The 18,914-nt window shown below is 34.5% G+C and overlaps 3 protein-coding genes across 3 annotated transcripts; 2 read left to right on the top strand and 1 right to left on the bottom strand.

Moving 5' to 3' along the window:
- Positions 1-57: 57 nt before the first annotated feature.
- LOC129745750 (KRR1 small subunit processome component homolog) lies at positions 58-2,165 on the top strand. The gene is made up of 2 exons (XM_055739073.1): positions 58-427; positions 1,360-2,165. The coding sequence occupies exons 1-2, from the start codon at positions 169-171 to the stop codon at positions 2,157-2,159; spliced, it is 1,059 nt and encodes a 352-aa protein (XP_055595048.1). The 5' UTR covers positions 58-168; the 3' UTR covers positions 2,160-2,165.
- Positions 2,166-2,265: 100 nt separating this feature from the next.
- Positions 2,266-3,509, bottom strand: LOC129745751 (NEDD8). The gene is made up of 3 exons (XM_055739074.1): positions 3,351-3,509; positions 3,111-3,241; positions 2,266-2,648 (listed from the first exon to the last, which is right to left on the bottom strand). The coding sequence occupies exons 1-3, from the start codon at positions 3,366-3,368 to the stop codon at positions 2,558-2,560; spliced, it is 240 nt and encodes a 79-aa protein (XP_055595049.1). The 5' UTR covers positions 3,369-3,509; the 3' UTR covers positions 2,266-2,557.
- Positions 3,510-9,316: 5,807 nt separating this feature from the next.
- LOC129745066 (TBC1 domain family member 15) lies at positions 9,317-18,202 on the top strand. The gene is made up of 3 exons (XM_055737893.1): positions 9,317-9,834; positions 11,477-12,394; positions 16,972-18,202. The coding sequence occupies exons 1-3, from the start codon at positions 9,817-9,819 to the stop codon at positions 18,001-18,003; spliced, it is 1,968 nt and encodes a 655-aa protein (XP_055593868.1). The 5' UTR covers positions 9,317-9,816; the 3' UTR covers positions 18,004-18,202.
- Positions 18,203-18,914: the final 712 nt, after the last annotated feature.

The raw sequence follows: 18,914 nt of genomic DNA, 5'->3' as shown, positions 1-18,914 counted from the left end.
TCGATTGGGTCAACTTCTGAACATGATTCATCCACACATGTCGTTATCGAATGTTTGTCTCGATTTAGGTAAACAAAATAAAACGTGCGCACCGTGTTTTGCGATCAGAATATCTTAAAACGTTTCTGAATTTTAAAAATCCTATTAATTTAAACCATTTAATCGGAAATGAGTGATTCGGAATCCGATGGGAACGAGCAGCCAGCGGGAGCCGATATCGAGCATTTCAATGGGCCGGTGGAGAATGCGTGGCTCCTCAAGATACCGGAATTCAAAGCCGAAGACAATCCGAACGGGCTGCTGGAGGAAAGTTCGTTTGCCTGCCTCTTTCCCAAGTATCGGGAGAAGTACATCAAGGAATGCTGGCCCCTGGTTGAGAAGGCGCTCGAAGGGCACCATCTGAGGGCGGAACTGGATTTGATTCAGGGTATGTATGACTTGGGCCGAGATTAGATACATGACTTTGATATTGACCTGCTGTCTTGCATCCAGTCGGCTGTCAGCATTTCAGCAGGATTATAGTTTGATGCGACTTACTGCTGGCCATCGCTTTTTGTGACTCGAATTGGAAGAGCTTTTCAAAATGCTCAATGCATTGTTTGAGCTGTTCTGTTCGATCTATCAATAGCTAACTTGCTTGGTCTTTCAGCGGCATTCTAGAATAAGTCCTTGCTCCACTTATGTCGCCTCTTCGACTAGGGAGTTTGTTTAGGCTTTCTTGCCTAATCCAATAGCTCGTTTAACAGCCTTTTCTAGCTCATAACGTGCGGCTTCTTTGGATGACCGGATACATTTCTGCTCAATCCCAACTTTTGTCTTTCTCCGATCTTCGACCATCCTCTAATTTTCTTCCGAAATCCATTCATTTCTTCTCGCGCACAATTTACCGAGAGCGTCATTGTTCGTCGTGAAAAAAATGCATTTTTCATTCCACACCAGTGTTCTTCGACTTTCGGCCGTTCCAAGGCTAGGGATTCATGCTCTAATTGAGAGCTGGTGACCAAAAAAATGTAGGTCACACCCTACAAGTTTTTTGCTATCCAGACTTTTACAAAAAAATAATTCAAAATCTTCCAGACTTAAAAAAAAAAGTTGACAACTGATCCTGAGACTATTCCTCCAGATTGCTCCGTCGGCCGATTTCTGTGCTAACATCTCGTTGGCCTCTCCACTGAACTCTTCCTTGTATCGAAATTTCTCAACCGTGTGTTTCAAAAATAAATTTCAATTTGAAACTTATAGAATTTATTGAAATCACCCAAATGCTACAAGATTAAAGTTATCTTTTGTTCCTTTACAGTCAAGATCAACAGATAAATAAAAGGTTATATTTTCTTAACTGCTGTTTTAAACTTCCAGGCAACATGGCCGTGAAAACCACCAGAAAAACGTGGGACCCCTTCATTATCCTGAAAGCACGGGACCTGATAAAGCTGCTATCCCGTTCTGTTCCCTTTGAACAAGCGGTCAAAGTGCTGGACGACGAAATCAGCTGCGATATTATCAAGATCAAAAATCTGGTTCGCAACAAGGCTAAATTCGTCAAGAGGAGAAATCGCCTGATCGGTCCTAATGGTTGTACTTTAAAATCCTTGGAGCTGCTCACCAACTGCTACGTGCTGGTTCAGGGTGCTACTGTTTCTGCCATAGGCCCTTACAAAGGACTGCAATGTGTCCGCAAGGTGGTCGAAGAAACGATGAAAAACATCCATCCCATTTACAACATCAAAGCGCTGATGATCAAACGGGAACTTATGAAGGACGACAAGCTGAAGGACGAAAATTGGGAACGGTTCCTGCCAAAGTTCCAATCCAAGAACACAACCAAACGGAAGAAGCCCAAAGTGGTTAAGAAAAAGAAGGACTACACACCATTCCCACCGGCGCCGCAGGAAAACAAAGTGGACAAGGAGCTTGCATCGGGCGAGTACTTCCTTACCGATGCCCAGAAGAAGGCTAAACGAAACCAGGAACGCAAGGAGAAGGAAAAGAAGAATTCCGAAACCCAGAAGGTTCGCCGCGAGAAGGACTTTGTCGCGCCGGATGAGAGTAAGTTTAGTGGAAAGACTAACAAGGGCGATAAGGCAGGCGGTTTGGATGTGAAATCACTCAAAAGCAAAATAGCGAAAGCGAATAAGAAGGTAAAGCAAAATAAATAGATGGGTATTTCTTGTTAACGATTGATCGATTTTTAATTGTGAAATCCAATTTTGATCAATTAGGTGAAATTATCAACTACTCCACAAGAGGCTTATCAAACCTAGATTTGATTTTCAAACTGTATTCATCTTTTGTGTTTCCAGTTACTGACAAAGACGTTAATAATTTAATTAAAATAAGAAGAAAATCAAGACGGGCTTAAATTATTTTTAATCCTCCCCCATTCTCCCGACAATCGAAATGAAACTTTCAAACTTTTTGCTGCAACTTGATGGCGTTTGTTGTTACACCCCTTCGATTCTACTATGCTGTTACATTGCCTTTCAAAGGCTCCAGATTCTTCGTTTTCAAACATCCCGTGAGTGACGACCATAAGTCTCTGTTGGTGGTAAGTCTTTTAGCAAATGTAACCGCCTCGCAGGGCCAACACCAAATGCAGCACCGAACCGCCCTGGACCTTGTAGTCCTGGGCCGTTTTGTCGTCGTTCCTGAAAGGAAGAAGGGCAATGAGATGTCGCTTGACTTCCAATTGATATACATTTTAAATGTTAAACTGAAAAAGGACCTTTAAAGATACTACTCAGACGAGTTAAAAATCATTGCTATATCTTGCTTCTTAATAAAAAGTCAACCTTAATGTACATTTTTCCGTAGAATATCAAACCAAATCAAGACTGTTTTTTACAAGACGAAATTTTAATCTGAGATCTAGAGAAGACATTATTCTAGAATTTTAAAACAAAGGTAGAAAATATTAGCTGAATTGTTTAATTTTGCTTCTATATAAAAAGAGTTTTATTTATCCCTTTTTTTAGTTGTTATTCGATTACTGGTACCTGAGCGAAAACTTGTGCCTCTACCTTTAATTAGCTAGAAACCTTTACGGATTTTCCTGGAACAACCCTCGAATGTTATAGTTATGTGAATCTTTCGACAACCTCGATACTCACATCTGCTTGCCGGAAAAGATGAGCCGCTGCTGCTGCGGGGGAATGCCCTCCTTTTCCTCGACTCGTTCCTTGATTCGGTCCACCTTATCCGTGGGCTCGATGTCGATCTCGATTTCCTTTCCGGTCAAGGTCTAGGCAACGGGAAGAAAACAATGGGCAACAAGAATGACGCAAGATTAATTTCAAATATCAAGCTAAACTGCATTTTATTTCCAAACCAATCAACCTCTACGACTTTACCTTTACTTTGATCAACATTTTCGCGGCTGCTTTGGTGGAATGCCGACGGAATGAGTAGCAATTTTTGGATGATTAAATTTTCTTTCGGAAATTTGCGGGCGCTTTCGATCCGAACTGCAACACTTTCTGTGGGGAAACGATAAAAACGCGCATCAGCAGCGGAAAAAACTGACAGATGCTTTTCTACACGCACCAGATTTTGCAGACATTTCAAAGTTGAAATGAAGGCAACAAGAAGATTTATTAGGAAATTACCCATTCAATGCATTAGACTTAAAAGCGCTCAAAATTGAAGACATTAAAAAATAGTATAAAAAATAATTTTATTTAAAAATTGTCACTTCAATTATTTGTGGCATTATTTTTCATTTTTTTTTTTTGACTTACTTGACTACATGATATTTGCAAAATTTTTGTCATGTTTAAAATTTTGGTCATTTCTGACAATTCTTACATTTTTGTTATTTTTAAAATTTATGTCATTTTTGTCATTTTTGTCATTTTTTTTTCATTTTTGTCATTTTTTTTTCATTTTTGTCATTTTTGTCTTTTTTAATTAATAAAACTCGATAATTTTTCGATTTTGTCATTTTTATCTTTTTTACCTTTTTTGTCATTTTTGTCATTTTTGTCAATTTTGTCATTTTTGTCATTTTTGGTCATTTTTGTCATTTTTTGCCATTTTTGTCATATTTTCATTATTGTCATATTTGTCATTTTTATCAGTTTTGTCATTTTTGTCATTTTTGTCACTTTTGTCATTTTTGTCATTTTTGTCATTTTTGTCATTTTTGTCATTTTTGTCATTTTTGTCATTTTTGTCATTTTTGTCATTTTTGTCATTTTTGTCATTTTTGTCATTTTTGTCATTATTGTCATTATTGTCATTATTGTCATTATTGTCATTTTTGTCATTTTTGTCATTTTTGTCATTTTTGTCATTTTTGTCATTTTTGTCATTTTTGTCATTTTTGTCATTTTTGTCATTTTTGTCATTTTTGTCATTTTTGTCATTTTTGTCAATTTTGTCATTTTTGTCATTTTTGTCATTTTTGTCATTTTTCTCATTTTTGTCATTTTTGTCATTTTTGTCATTTTTGTCATTTTTGTCATTTTTGTCATTTTTGTCATTTTTGTCATTTTTGTCATTTTTGTCATTTTTGTCATTTTTGTCATTTTTGTCATTTTTGTCATTTTTGTCATTTTTGTCATTTTTGTCATTTTTGTCATTTTTGTCATTTTTGTCATTTTTGTCATTTTTGTCATTTTTGTCATTTTTGTCATTTTTGTCATTTTTGTCATTTTTGTCATTTTTGTCATTTTTGTCATTTTTGTCATTTTTGTCATTTTTGTCATTTTTGTCATTTTTGTCATTTTTGTCATTTTTGTCATTTTTGTCATTTTTGTCATTTTTGTCATTTTTGTCATTTTTGTCATTTTTGTCATTTTTGTCATTTTTGTCATTTTTGTCATTTTTGTCATTTTTGTCATTTTTGTCATTTTTGTCATTTTTGTCATTTTTGTCATTTTTGTCATTTTTGTCATTTTTGTCATTTTTGTCATTTTTGTCATTTTTGTCATTTTTGTCATTTTTGTCATTTTTGTCATTTTTGTCATTTTTGTCATTTTTGTCATTTTTGTCATTTTTGTCATTTTTGTCATTTTTGTCATTTTTGTCATTTTTGTCATTTTTGTCATTTTTGTTATTTTTGTCATTTTTGTCATTTTTGTCATTTTTGTCATTTTTGTCATTTTTGTTATTTTTGTCATTTTTGTCATTTTTGTCATTTTTGTCATTTTTGTCATTTTTGTCATTTTTGTCATTTTTATCATTTTTGTCATTTTTGTCATTTTTGTCATTTTTGTCATTTTTGTCATTTTTGTCATTTTTGTCATTTTTGTCATTTTTGTCATTTTTGTCATTTTTGTCATTTATGTCATTTTTGTCATTTTTGTCATTTTTGTCATTTTTGTCATTTTTGTCATTTTTGTCATTTTTGTCATTTTTGTCATTTTTGTCATTTTTGTCATTTTTGTCATTTTTGTCATTTTTGTCATTTTTGTCATTTTTGTCATTTTTGTCATTTTTGTCATTTTTGTCATTTTTGTCATTTTTGTCATTTTTGTCATTTTTGTCATTTTTGTCATTTTTGTCATTTTTGTCATTTTTGTCATTTTTGTCATTTTTGTCATTTTTGTCATTTTTGTCATTTTTGTCATTTTTGTCATTTTTGTCATTTTTGTCATTTTTGTCATTTTTGTCATTTTTGTCATTTTTGTCATTTTTGTCATTTTTGTCATTTTTGTCATTTTTGTCATTTTTGTCATTTTTGTCATTTTTGTCATTTTTGTCATTTTTGTCATTTTTGTCATTTTTGTCATTTTTGTCATTTTTGTCATTTTTGTCATTTTTGTCATTTTTGTCATTTTTGTCATTTTTGTCATTTTTGTCATTTTTGTCATTTTTGTCATTTTTGTCATTTTTGTCATTTTTGTCATTTTTGTAATTTTTGTCATTTTTGTCATTTTTGTCATTTTTGTCATTTTTGTCATTTTTGTCATTTTTGTCATTTTTGTCATTTTTGTCATTTTTGTCATTTTTGTCATTTTTGTCATTTTTGTCATTTTTGTCATTTTTGTCATTTTTGTCATTTTTGTCATTTTTGTCATTTTTGTCATTTTTGTCATTTTTGTCATTTTTGTCATTTTTGTCATTTTTGTCATTTTTATCATTAATGTCATTTTTGTCATTTTTGTCATTTTTGTCATTTTTGTCATTTTTGTCATTTTTGTCATTTTTGTCATTTTTGTCATTTTTGTCATTTTTGTCATTTTTGTCATTTTTGTCATTTTTGTCATTTTTGTCATTTTTGTCATTTTTGACATTTTTGTAATCACTGTCATTTTTGTCATTTTTGTCATTTTTGACATTTTTGTCATCACTGTCATCACTGTCATTTTTGTCATTTTTGTCATTTTAGTCATTTTTGTCATTTTTGTCATTTTTGTCATTTTTGTCATTTTTGTCATTTTTGTCATTTTTGTCATTTTTGTCATTTTTGTCATTTTTGTCATTTTTGTCATTTTTGTCATTTTTGTCATTTTTGTCATTTTTGTCATTTTTGTCATTTTTGTCATTTTTGTCATTTTTGTCATTTTTGTCATTTTTGTCATTTTTGTCATTTTTGTCATTTTAGTCATTTTTGTCATTTTTGTCATTTTTGTCATTTTTGTCATTTTTGTCATTTTTGTCATTTTTGTCATTTTTGTCATTTTTGTCATTTTTGTCATTTTTGTCATTTTTGTCATTTTTGTCATTTTTGTCATTTTTGTCATTTTTGTCATTTTTGTTATTTTTGTCATTTTAGTCATTTTTGTCATTTTTGTCATTTCTGTCATTTTTGTCACTTTTGTCACTTTTGTCATTTTTGTCATTTTTGTCATTTTTGTCATTTTTGTCATTTTTGTCATTTTTGTAATTTTTGTTATTTTTATCATTTTTATCATTTTTGTCATTTTTGTTATTTTTGTTATTTTTGTTATTTTTGTCATTTTTGTCATTCTTGTCATTTTTGACATTTTTGACATTTTTGTCATTTTTGTCATTTTTGTCATTTTTGTCATTTTTGTCATTTTTGTCATTTTTGTCATTTTTGTCATTTTTGTCATTTTTGTCATTTTTGTCATTTTTGTAATTTTTGTCATTTTTGTCATTTTTGACATTTTTGTCATCACTGTCATTTTTGTCATTTTTGTCATTTTTGACATTTTTGTCATCACTGGCATCACTGTCATTTTTGTCATTTTTGTCATTTTTGTCATTTTTGTCTTTTTTGTCATTTTTGTCATTTTTGTCATTTTTGTCATTTTTGTCATTTTTGTCATTTTTGTCATTTTTGTCATTTTTGTCATTTTTGTCATTTTTGTCATTTTTGTCATTTTTGTCATTTTTGTCATTTTTGTCATTTTTGTCATTTTTGTCATTTTTGTCATTTTTGTCATTTTTGTCATTTTAGTCATTTTTGTCATTTTTGTCATTTTTGTCATTTTTGTCATTTTTGTCATTTTTGTTATTTTTGTCATTTTTGTCATTTTTGTCATTTTTGTCATTTTTGTCATTTTTGTCATTTTTGTCATTTTTGTCATTTTTGTCATTTTTGTCATTTTTGTCATTTTTGTCATTTTTGTCATTTTTGTCATTTTTGTCATTTTTGTCATTTTTGTCATTTTTGTCATTTTTGTCATTTTTGTCATTTTTGCCATTTTTGTCATTCTTGTCATTTTTGTCATTTTTGTCATTTTTGTCATTTTTGTCATTTTTGTCATTTTTGTCATTTTTGTCATTTTTGTCATTTTTGTCATTTTTGTCATTTTTGTCATTTTTGTCATTTTTGTCATTTTTGTCATTTTTGTCATTTTTGTCATTTTTGTCATTTTTGTCATTTTTCTCATTTTTGTCATTTTTGTCATTTTTGTCATTTTTGTCATTTTTGTCATTTTTGTCATTTTTGTCATTTTTGTCATTTTTGTCATTTTTGTCATTTTTGTCATTTTTGTCATTTTTGTCATTTTTGTCATTTTTGTCATTTTTGTCATTTTTGTCATTTTTCTCATTTTTGTCATTTTTGTCATTTTTGTCATTTTTGTCATTTTTGTCATTTTTGTCATTTTAGTCATTTTTGTCATTTTTGTCATTTTTGTCATTTTTGTAATTTTTGTCATTTTTGTCATTTTTGTCATTTTTGTCATTTTTGTCATTTTTGTCATTTTTGTCATTTTTGTCATTTTTGTCATTTTTGTCATTTTTGTCATTTTTGTCATTTTTGTCATTTTTGTCATTTTTGTTATTTTTGTCATTTTTGTCATTTTTGTTATTTTTGTCATTTTGTCATTTTTGTCATTTTTGTCATTTTTGTCATTTTTGTCATTTCTATCATTTTTGTTATTCCTTTCATTTCTGTCATTTTTGTCATTTTTGTCATTTTTGTCATTTTTGTCATTTTTGTCATTTTTGTCATTTTTGTAATTTTTGTCATTTTTGTCATTTTTGTCATTTTTGTCATTTCGGTCATTTTGGTCATTTGGGTCATTTTTGTCATTTTTGTCATTTTTGTCATTTTGTCATTTTTGTTATTTTTGTAATTTTTGTTATTTTTGTTATTTTTGTCATTTTTGTCATTTTTGTCATTTTTGTCATTTTTGTCATTTTTGTCATTTTTGTCATTTTTGTCATTTTTGTCATTTTTGTCATTTTTGTCATTTTTGTCATTTTTGTCATTTTTGTCATTTTTGTCATTTTTGTCATTTTTGTCATTTTTGTCATTTTTGTCATTTTTGTCATTTTTGTCATTTTTGTCATTTTTGTCATTTTTGTCATTTTTGTCATTTTTGTCATTTTTGTCATTTTTGTCATTTTTGTCATTTTTGTCATTTTTGTCATTTTTGTCATTTTTGTCATTTTTGTCATTTCTATCATTTTTGTTATTCCTTTCATTTCTGTCAATTTTTGTCATTTTTGTCATTTTTGTCATTTTTGTCATCAGCTTTGTCATCTTTGTCATTTTTGTCACTTTTGTGTTTTTTGTCGTTTATTTTCACTTTAATGATTTTTTTTCATTTTTGTTGTTCGTTTATGGTTTAAATTTTTTCATGTTTGCGATTTTTGTCATTTTTGACATATCCGTCAGTATTATCTTTTTTTTATCAAATTTTTTTCAATGTTTGTTTGCTTTGATGAAATGGTTTTAAATTTTTGATATGATTTCGTTGAAACTTTAAGAAATCGTAATTAAATTTCATTTAAAATATTAATAATAGAAGAGATGTTTATCTCCAATATTTTTTAGAGAATTTCTTGATTTGGTTTAAAAGGAAGCATCAAATGGTTACATTTTTCTAACTGTGTACTTCGATCGGAGAGTTTTATCGTTTTTGAGTCATTGGTGTCGGAGTTGTTTTTTGGGAAAACTGCGAACAAAAATAAAAATTCTACGACGAAGTTCATTGTGCTTTTCCTTTTTCGATCGAAAAGTTAAAATTGTATTGTCCAAAAGTTGGTGCAAAATTTAACATTAAATCGTTGAAAAATGGTGAATCCTCAAGCAGAACTTTGCATCCAATCCCAAGCCAATGCTACTCAGTAGCCAACGTCGACGGGATTTTCGAATAATATTGATCAACATTGGTCGTCGTGACTAATTTTGTTGCCAAGAAAAAATAAGTTGCAGTTTCGTCATCGCGTCAAAACATTGCAATAATTGCAGGCACTAGTAGGTAATATAGATTGTCCTAGAAGTGGCAGTAGCAGATCCTCAAGGTCGGAGGAATCAGGAAGTGCTCTTCTACTGAATTAGGCGAGAGGTCTAACGTGCGAGTTATCCGGGGAAATCGCTCAAGTTTTCCCCAATTTTTCTGGGTGGTAGACAACGACGCAATTGGAAAAATCGGACCAAGAAAAACACACACAATGGACTCTGAAATTCAGGTGAGTGATGGATTTTATTTTTTTTTTCTCTTTTTGTATGTTGTGTTGATGACTGGAACCAAAATTTTTTTCAAACGACCTTGCCTGCGCGAAACTTTGCTTAAGCTTCGAATCCATTGTTTCACTTTTAGAGCATTCTACATGAGCGACATATGTAGAAAAATGTTATTGGGTCACGCAACTTTAAAAAGTAAGTTGTTCCTTGTCACTTTTAGAAGAGCAAGTAGGTACCTAATATGACTAATATGAGAATTTAAAGAATGAAACATGTTAATCACAATTTTCCGAAAATAATTTTTAAATTTCGAGATAAATTGTTCACTACAAAAAAAAAAAGAACTTCTACAAATACATTGGTATACAGATATTTTTTTTGGTTTTATGATAAGAATTTTGCACTTTGCTTTCCAGTTAATTGCTCAGCGTCACATCGATAGTTTGTTTCAAGCTGTTGATAAGCGCTCGAGTGGCATGAGAACTTGCCACGCTAAGATGTGAACTGCTGATAATCTAGCAAAACTAATATAAGATCTGTACACTTTCTCAAAACAAGCTGATAGTCCCAATTTATCGAAAAAAGGAAATATTTCAAACTCCAGTCTGTTTAAACAGTGATTATTTTTATCTTAATTGATTTAGTTTTCGAAAGTGCAACTATTTTTTTTTAATGTTTGTTTTATGGAAGGTCTTCGAGTTTATTTTTAGCATCGGGATGAATAATTTATCTATTTTCGAAAATTATTTCAACGGTAAAAATCACAGGATTAAAAATAATGTAAGCGAATAGTGATGTTGAAACATTCTCGTTTTTTTTTCAAACAACTGAAAAGTATTCAATTTTCACAAACACGAATTGTAAAAAGTCTTTTCTAAAAATAATAAAACAATACTGTACAAACACGTGAAAAGGATCTATCTCCATATTTGGCGAATCGAGAAAAACGCGTTTGAAAAAAATACAACCTATTTTAAATCGTTAATTAAAAATTACTTGAAATTTTAAATTTTTATGAAAGATAAACTATTTTTAGAAGCATCCTCTATATGTTAGAATAGAGGAATATCAATTTTCATGGAAAAATAAAGCGCTATCGTAGATAGAATCTACTTCACGTAACATTTTGTCTAACCTGTTTATACACCCTTTGCTATTTTCTTATTTTTAGCTTTAGTTACAAGCTCGCATTCATTTGAAACTATGTTTTTATGTTGAATAAAGAGTTAAATTGATTATTTCGAGTTTGTTTGCGGAGTATTAGCGAAAAATGGTTCCGGAGTAAAGGGTGTATATCCAAGTTCTGGCAGTTCTGGCTTTAGAATGTTTATAGATCCTTTACTCAAATAGAGTTTTTAATGTAACGGAATATTATTTTCTCAAAAGGGTTTTACCGTTAAGTAGTGCAAATGTTCGCCTATCTCGAGGTACTGAAAATGGTTTTTGTTTACTTTTGGAGATAGATCCTTTTCACGTGTTGGTACAGAATAGTAAAATTGTCAATTCAGTAAATTGAATCGAGATTCAGTATCTTAATTGAAGATTCCTAAAATTAGCCTCTATGCATATAGACAAAGACTTAGAAAATTAAAAATAAAAACATATTTTGCTCTTTCACATTTTTAATCGCATTTTCTCCTCCCACAGGAAATTTTCAACCAGCATGGGGTGACGTTGAAAAAGGCCAGCGCAAGCTACATGGCTGCGCTGAACACGGTCGGACAGCTGTCCTTCGGAAAGTACGCAAACCGGGAGATTCACGTCTTCCTGTGGGAACAGACGGCCATGTGTGACATTCTGGACACCGAAAGTCAGGACAGCGGCTGGTCCTTAGTGGACACGGTCGAATCGACCTCATCCGTCCCTCCGAGTGTGCTCGATGACGTTGACGACGAAGCGCGAGACGGTTTTGGCAAATCGAATCCCGATTCGATTGAAAACTCCCCGGCTGCCGCACCCCGCGGATCGTCGAAGCAACCGAAAATATCAATCCAAGTTCTCTTCCGAGATCTCGACGGGATTGAGATAAGCAAAACAGAATTCCGACTGATCGGACCCGAATCGCAAACGCACAGCGTCTATCAGTTCAACCACGGTTCCCCGGAAATGCTGATCAACATCCTGGAGCACGGAGGATTCGTTCGAAAAAGCACCAAGCGAAAACATTTCTATCACTGCGTCGAGGAAGGCGACAACCTGAAGCTGCAGAAATCTTTCTCGGAACTGAATATCGCCGACATTCGGAATCGATCCCGACAAAGCAGTCTGTACACCGACCTGATATCCAAACTTGCCAACGTTCACAACCAAATCTTGCCGCTCGGGGCCACACGATACCCGCTCGGAGGGAACGAGCGATCCAATCGAAGCTCCAACAGTGGCTCCCATTCGGAGTTGCCAATGCCGCCATCGGATTGTAACGATAACCGGCAGACGAACCGGCTGATTCCTAGACCCGATGTGCATCGCGAGACTCCACTGAGTGCCGGCCGATGGAAGGGATTCCGAACGCCGGAAGGTACCATCGCGGAACCGGACAAGGTCAGAAGCATCATCTTCCGAGGGGTGAGTGTGGTTTTACTTTTTTTTACTTACTTAATCGATTGTTACGCAATTGGGTTGGAATTTTTATTATATAGCTTCTCGGATTTTCCAATCACGTCAAATTTTTTGCTATGTGGCGTTGAAGTTTGTATCATTTTGAATAGAAAAATAGATTGCGCGAAAAATGAAAACCGTATAGAAAAACAGCCGTACGTACCTATTACGAAAACCTGTGTAGAAATGAGACCTGAGATAAGAAATCCAAGACATGAGACCTTACACTTTGGACTTGACACTTGAGACCTGAGACCTGGGATCTAAATCCTTTGAAATAAGACCTGTGGCTTCAGAACTAAGATCTGGGCCTGGGACATGATAACTTTGATATGAGACCGGAGTTCAGAGATTTGAGACCTGAGCGAGACTAGAGATATGAGATGTGACTTGTGAGTAGAGAAGTAAGAAGTGAAACGTGAGAAATCAGACGAGGGAATGAGTAAGCAAAACGTGAAAAGTGAGAAGTAAGATGTGAGAAGCGAAACCTGAGATGTGAGAAGTAAGATGAGGAACGTTAGAAGAGAAATATGAGACGTTAGTGAGAATTAAGATGTGAGGAATGAGTCGTAAGACACTAGATGTAAGACGTGGGAAAAGAGACATGAAAAGTGCGTTAGTAAAACGTGAAAAGTGAGAAGTGAGATATGAGAAGCGAAAACTGAAATGAGAGAAGTAAGATGAGGAACGTGAGAAGTGAGATATGAGACGTCAAAAAGAAGAAGTAAGACGTTATAGGTGAGGTGTGAGACATGAGCCGTAAGTCGTGAGACACGAGATGTGAGACGTAGGAAGAAAAATGAGAAGTAAGACATGAGAAGTGAAACATGAGAAGTTCGACGTGTTAAGTAAGACGTGGGAAGTGAGACGTAAGTAGTGACACGTGAGAAATGAGGCGAGAGAATGAATAATTAAGACGTGAAAAGTGAAAAAAGAGATGTGAGAAGCGAAACCTGAGATGTGAGAAGTAAGATGAGGAACGTTAGAAGTGAGATATGAGACGTCAAAAAGAAGGTAAGACGTTAGGGATGAGGTGTGAATCAGGAGCCGTGAGTCGTAAGACACGAGATATGAGACGTGGGGAAAGAGACATGAGAAGTGAGACATGAGAAGTGCGACGTGTTAAGTTAGTCGTGGGAAGTGAGACGTGAGTAGTGAAACGTGAGATAAGACGAGAGAATGAGTAAGCAAAACGAGAAAAGTGAGAAATGAGATGTGAGAACCGAAACCTGAGATGTGAGAAGTAAGATCACGGAGAAAAAAGTCGAAAGTTGTTCCAATTATTTCAGCTAATTATACCAATCATCAAGGTGTAGTTGATTTTTTAGCATTCAACTATAAATATAAAAGGTTCAACAACAAATTGCTGATTGTCCTTACGCAATCAACTACAAATATAGTAGATTCAACTGTAATTGATTCAATTGTAAATATGATAAATTCAACTACAATCGTATGATTGATTTTAGGCATTCAACTATATATATATGTAGAATCAACTACAACCTGCTTATAGACCTCATGTAGTTAACTATCAATATCATAGATTTAACTATAATGGTATAATTAATTCCACTCTAAACATAATAGATTCAATTACGATTGTATAATTGATTTTAAACATTCAACTCATAAATATAATAATTTCTACTACTTTTATGATTAATTGCATCAAACTTTATTTTAACCAACATTTGAGTATAGTTGCGCATGAGTGCAGAGAAAAACAGAAAAAAACGGCGGTAAATTCAATTCTCGTTAACGTGAATCCTTGGGAAATATTTTTCCGAAACCGCCATCGCTTAACCGTTTCCGATCGACCAAGGATTCCTGTGTGTATTCTCCTGGCAGCGGTTGTGGTGCTCGACCAACAGTTGGCCTCGTTTGGAAACCGCAACTGTCCACAAATCCGGCAGAATAGAAATTTTTTCAAAGGGGTAGTCGAAACCGATGGGAACCTCAACCTCAGCTGACCCACCTGACCGTTCGAAAAGTTTCTAGAAAAGTGCTCCCAACAGAACTCCCAGTCTAAGAAAACAGGCTACAATAAACGGCCGGCGACTTCAGCGGCATGGAAAAAGTCAATTCTACTCGTAGCATGAAAGCGGAAGCTAGACATGATTCCAGGCAACAAAAAGGCCTCAAACAATTTCACCGGGAACATTCGAACGATGCTTCTAATCTGTCAGGGACGTCAAGTATGCTGGTAAGGAGGAAGTTTCCAAAAAAGAGGACCGAATCAATTTTTCTTTTTTTATTATTTTAGAATATTGGGAGCTACAATAACTCGGGCAGCAAAGTACTTCCCTGGGATCACTGCCGACTTACCGGAACCTGGAATTTTGCCACTGGGATCGATTGACAAGAGACCACACCTGACGTCCTAAACGGTCCCCCGAAACGCTGCTCGTCGAATAGCTTAAATGTTGGTTGCCCGTTCACCGATATAGCCCAAAAGAAATACGCCGGGTAAAACTTACAACATTACTTTTTCTCCGTTTTTTCCAATGTACTTTTTTCCCTGACAGCTTTCTTTCGTTCTACCTATCCCTGTTGCTGAGATCGGTGGACTTTCCGGCTGGGAATTGTAATCAGCAGTAGCAGGACAAACAATTCGGATCAAAATGCAGTTGTATTCCTGTACATTTACCACCACCACCCGATGGCAGTTTCTTTGGTCGGTTTCGGGCGGAGGCTGAACGTTGAACGGGCCAGAAATAAAATTTTGTTCTGTGTAAATAGTGTGAAAAAACCAATGAAAATTAAATATAATTGGAATAACCTCTAGAACCGACTAGAAAGCAAAAAATAAATATGATGACTTCCAAAACAAACATTTGTTGAATCTACAATATCTATAGTTGATCTCATAAAATCAATCATAGAAATATAATTATATCAATTATATTTACAGTTAAATCAATTATACCAGTATAGTTGAATTTATTATATTTCTTGTTGAAAGCACAACATCAATTTTTGACTATAGTTGAATCTATTATATTTATAGTTGAATGCAAAAAAATCAATCATATCGGTATAATTGAATCTATTATATGCATTGTTGAACACACAAAACCAATCCGATAATCTATTGTATATATAATTGAAAGTTTGATATTTATAGTTAGCCGAGAAATAATCAGAAATATGATTGAATAAAAGTGGATTATTGTTAAAAATACTATACTTTTTTCTCCGTGATGAGTAACGTGAGAAGTGAGATATGAAACTTCAAAAAGAAGAAGTAAGACGTTAGAGGTGAGGTGTGAGACATGAGCCGTGTGTCGTAAGACACGAGATGTGAGACGTGGGAAAAGATACATAAGAAGTGAGACATGAGAAGTACGACGTGTTAAGTTAGACGTGGGAAGTGAGATGTGAGTAGTGAAACGTGAGAAATGAGACGAGGGAATGAATAAGACGTGAACAGAGAAAAAAGAGATGTGAGAAGCGAAACCTGGGATGTGAGAAGTAAGATGAGGAACGTGAGAAGTGAGATATGAGACGTCAAAAAGAAGAAGTGAGACGTTAGAGGTGAGGTGTGCGACATGAGCCGTGAGTCGTAAGACACGAGATGTGAGACGTGGGAAAAGAGACATGAAAAGTGCGACGTATTAAGTTAGATGTGGAAAGTGAGCCGTGAGTAGTGAAACGTTAGAAGTCATGAGACATGAGATGTGTGAAGTGAGATTTGAGACGTGAGGATTGAACATGACAAGTGAGACATATCACGTCTTATGTGAGACGTATTTTCTCTCAGATACTGCGTTAATATTTTTTAATTAATTAAAGACACTTTACACTGTGTTAATTGCCGAACCTCAGCAGAAGTCTCAATCTGTTTTTGAGTAGAAATTATCTCACGCGGTCAAACTTATCCTAAATAATTAAAACTTCTTCTTCTGTGATGTTTGAATCCACTTCTTGAGTAGTTAACAGAAATTTTAACAGGCTGAGACATTTTCTCGTTAGCAGAAGTCTCAATCTGTTTTCATTAGTTTCCAGAAGCAGAATTATTAATTTTATGGGCCGTAAACGGCCTTCAATTCTGCGTATTTTAACAAATCGTAAACAATAATACCAATTTTAAAATCAGCTAAAAAACAGAACAAATGTTGTTCAAACAAGCTACTTGTACAATTGATGTACTTTTTTCGCCTCAGATTAAAAAAAGTAGCCGCGACGATTACGGCTCCCCTTTTAGGTGTCAATCTGTTAACATCATCCTCATCTTCTCAAAGTCTTGATTCCACAAGTTCTTAGAATAAGCAGAAGTCTTAATTCTCTATGACATTTTTTTCATAAGCAGAAGTCGTAATCTTCTTTTATTATTCTCAATGTGCACTTAAATTTTGAATGTGTCTTAAATCTTAAAGTTTTAAGCAGAAACCTGAATCCACTTTTATTATTCTCAGCTAGAAGAAGTTTTAATCCCCTGCGGTATTATTTCAAAATCAGAAGATTCAGAACAATATTTTTCATCAATCAATAATATATGATCGTATTGCTTCAACTCAGCCTTCTCTCCTTCCCAATTTCAGGGCATCGATCCGGACATCCGGGCCGAGGTGTGGAAGTATCTGCTGGGGCTGGACGTTTGGGAGCACACAACCGACGAGCGGGTGGATCGGCGGGCCAACAAAACCCAGGAATACTTTCAGATGAAGCTGCAGTGGCTGACGATAACGCACACCCAGGAACACAACTTCGCCGGCTATCGGGAACGGAAGTGCCAGGTCGAGAAGGACGTGAAGCGGACGGATCGGGCGTTCGAGTTTTTCGCCGGCGACGACAATCCGAATCTATCCAAACTGCAGGACATCCTGATGACCTACATTATGTATAACTTCGATCTGGGATACGTCCAGGGGATGAACGATTTGCTGGCGCCAATTTTGAGTTTGGTTCAACACGAGGCGGAGAGCTTTTGGTGCTTTGTGGGATTCATGCAGAAGGTGTTCCAGAACTTTGACATCGATCAGAAAGGTATGAAGCAACAGTTGGAATACCTGAGGACACTGTTGGCTTTCGTGAACGAGCGACTGTACAACTATCTGAAGGATAACCAGTCGGAGAACATGTACTTCTGCTTCCGATGGTTGCTCGTGTGGTTCAAGCGAGAGTTTTCAAATAGTGATATCATGCAGTTGTGGGAGATCCTTTGGACCGGACTACCCTGTCCCAACTTTCACCTATTCATTTGTGTAGCCATTCTTGACCAGGAAATGGACGTTTTCATCGATGGTAAATTTACCTTCACGGAAATCCTTAAACACGTCAACGAACTGTCGGGTAATCTGAACCTGCAAGCTATTTTGGAACAGGCAGAAAGCATTTACCTGCAGGTGAAAGGTTCCTTGGACAACTCTAAAGAACCGCATACGGAGCTCCGTAAACTGATCGGAGAGGAGTTAAGTCCGGATGGCAATGTGAACGGCAGTGGAACCGGTAGTGATGAAGACGACGACAGCTGTATGTCAATTTTGAACGAAAAGTCCTCGGAGGACTTGGAAGCGATGCAGCGAAAGGTGGATGAGGCTTGTGATTTGTCGATGAGTTACGCGTTTTTCTAGAATGATGTTTTTCTACTAACTAACCCTCTATTCACAATTCCCCAGTACATGTAAGTGATGTAATAGACTCTTTTATAGCATAGAGAATAAGCGGGCTATGATTCAACCCTCAATGTGGACGCGGTGCATAAGATATCTGGCCATCATTTTGTAGACTTTGTACATTTCTGTTTATAATATTATGATTTTCGTTATTAAATCTGCGTTTTATTGTTGATGACAAAAGTATTATGAGATTTTACCAAGTTAAGTTAGTTATAATAATTGTATTACGAAACGACATTCTTTATTCAACTGATGCTCAAATTTGTGTAAAAGGAACACACATTTGACTACTTTTTCGTTGATATGTCTATTCGCTGAATCCATCTCCTAGAAATGAATAATTCATTGATGAACCATTCATTCATAAAGGATAGGGAAATTCATTCATTGATGTATTTTTTTCGCGTACTACGTTTATTTATTATTGTTTACATTCTTCCATAACAATCAGCTGGGTGTTTTAACCGTTTTTAACATGAAAAAGTTCAACGAACAAGATAAAACAACCTCCAAGCAGCATAAAGATAAGAGTTTCCGAAACCGAAACAAACGCAAGTACAAGCGGAGAAAATACGCCAAACAAATCAAGCAAAACGTAGAGAAAGGTTTCCTCCGTACGACGATAGGTAGCGAAAAAATCTCAACCAACAGGAGAATTCGAGCATCCGGTTCCGATAGAAGTGCTGGTGCTGGTCCCAGCATCGCTCAGGTTAACAGTGCTCAGCACATCTGGATCAAAACCTACCAGAATGTGGTCCGATGGCAACAGGAGCACCAGAGCAATTATTGGAAGCAGTATGCCCTGCGGTTGCAGGAGGAAAATAGTCAACTCAAACGACGGCTAGCGGTCTATGATTCGGAGGAAG

Source organism: Uranotaenia lowii, chromosome 2 (assembly GCF_029784155.1).
Source record: "Uranotaenia lowii strain MFRU-FL chromosome 2, ASM2978415v1, whole genome shotgun sequence".
Lineage (NCBI taxonomy): Eukaryota > Metazoa > Arthropoda > Insecta > Diptera > Culicidae > Uranotaenia > Uranotaenia lowii.
The sequence above is the reverse complement of the archived record's forward strand: the minus strand, read 5'-3'. Positions and strand labels throughout refer to the sequence as shown.

Bases quoted from the DNA above. Each gene is read 5' to 3' on its own strand.
- LOC129745066 (XM_055737893.1), top strand. The intron at 12,395-16,971 runs GTGAGTGTGGTT...TCCCAATTTCAG, and splicing joins GAAGCATCATCTTCCGAGGG to GGCATCGATCCGGACATCCG.
- LOC129745750 (XM_055739073.1), top strand. From the start codon at position 169: ATGAGTGATTCGGAATCCGATGGGAACGAGCAGCCAGCGGGAGCCGAT. The intron at 428-1,359 runs GTATGTATGACT...TTAAACTTCCAG, and splicing joins GGAACTGGATTTGATTCAGG to GCAACATGGCCGTGAAAACC.
- LOC129745751 (XM_055739074.1), bottom strand. The intron at 2,649-3,110 runs GTGAGTATCGAG...TCTTCCTTTCAG, and splicing joins ATCTTTTCCGGCAAGCAGAT to GAACGACGACAAAACGGCCC.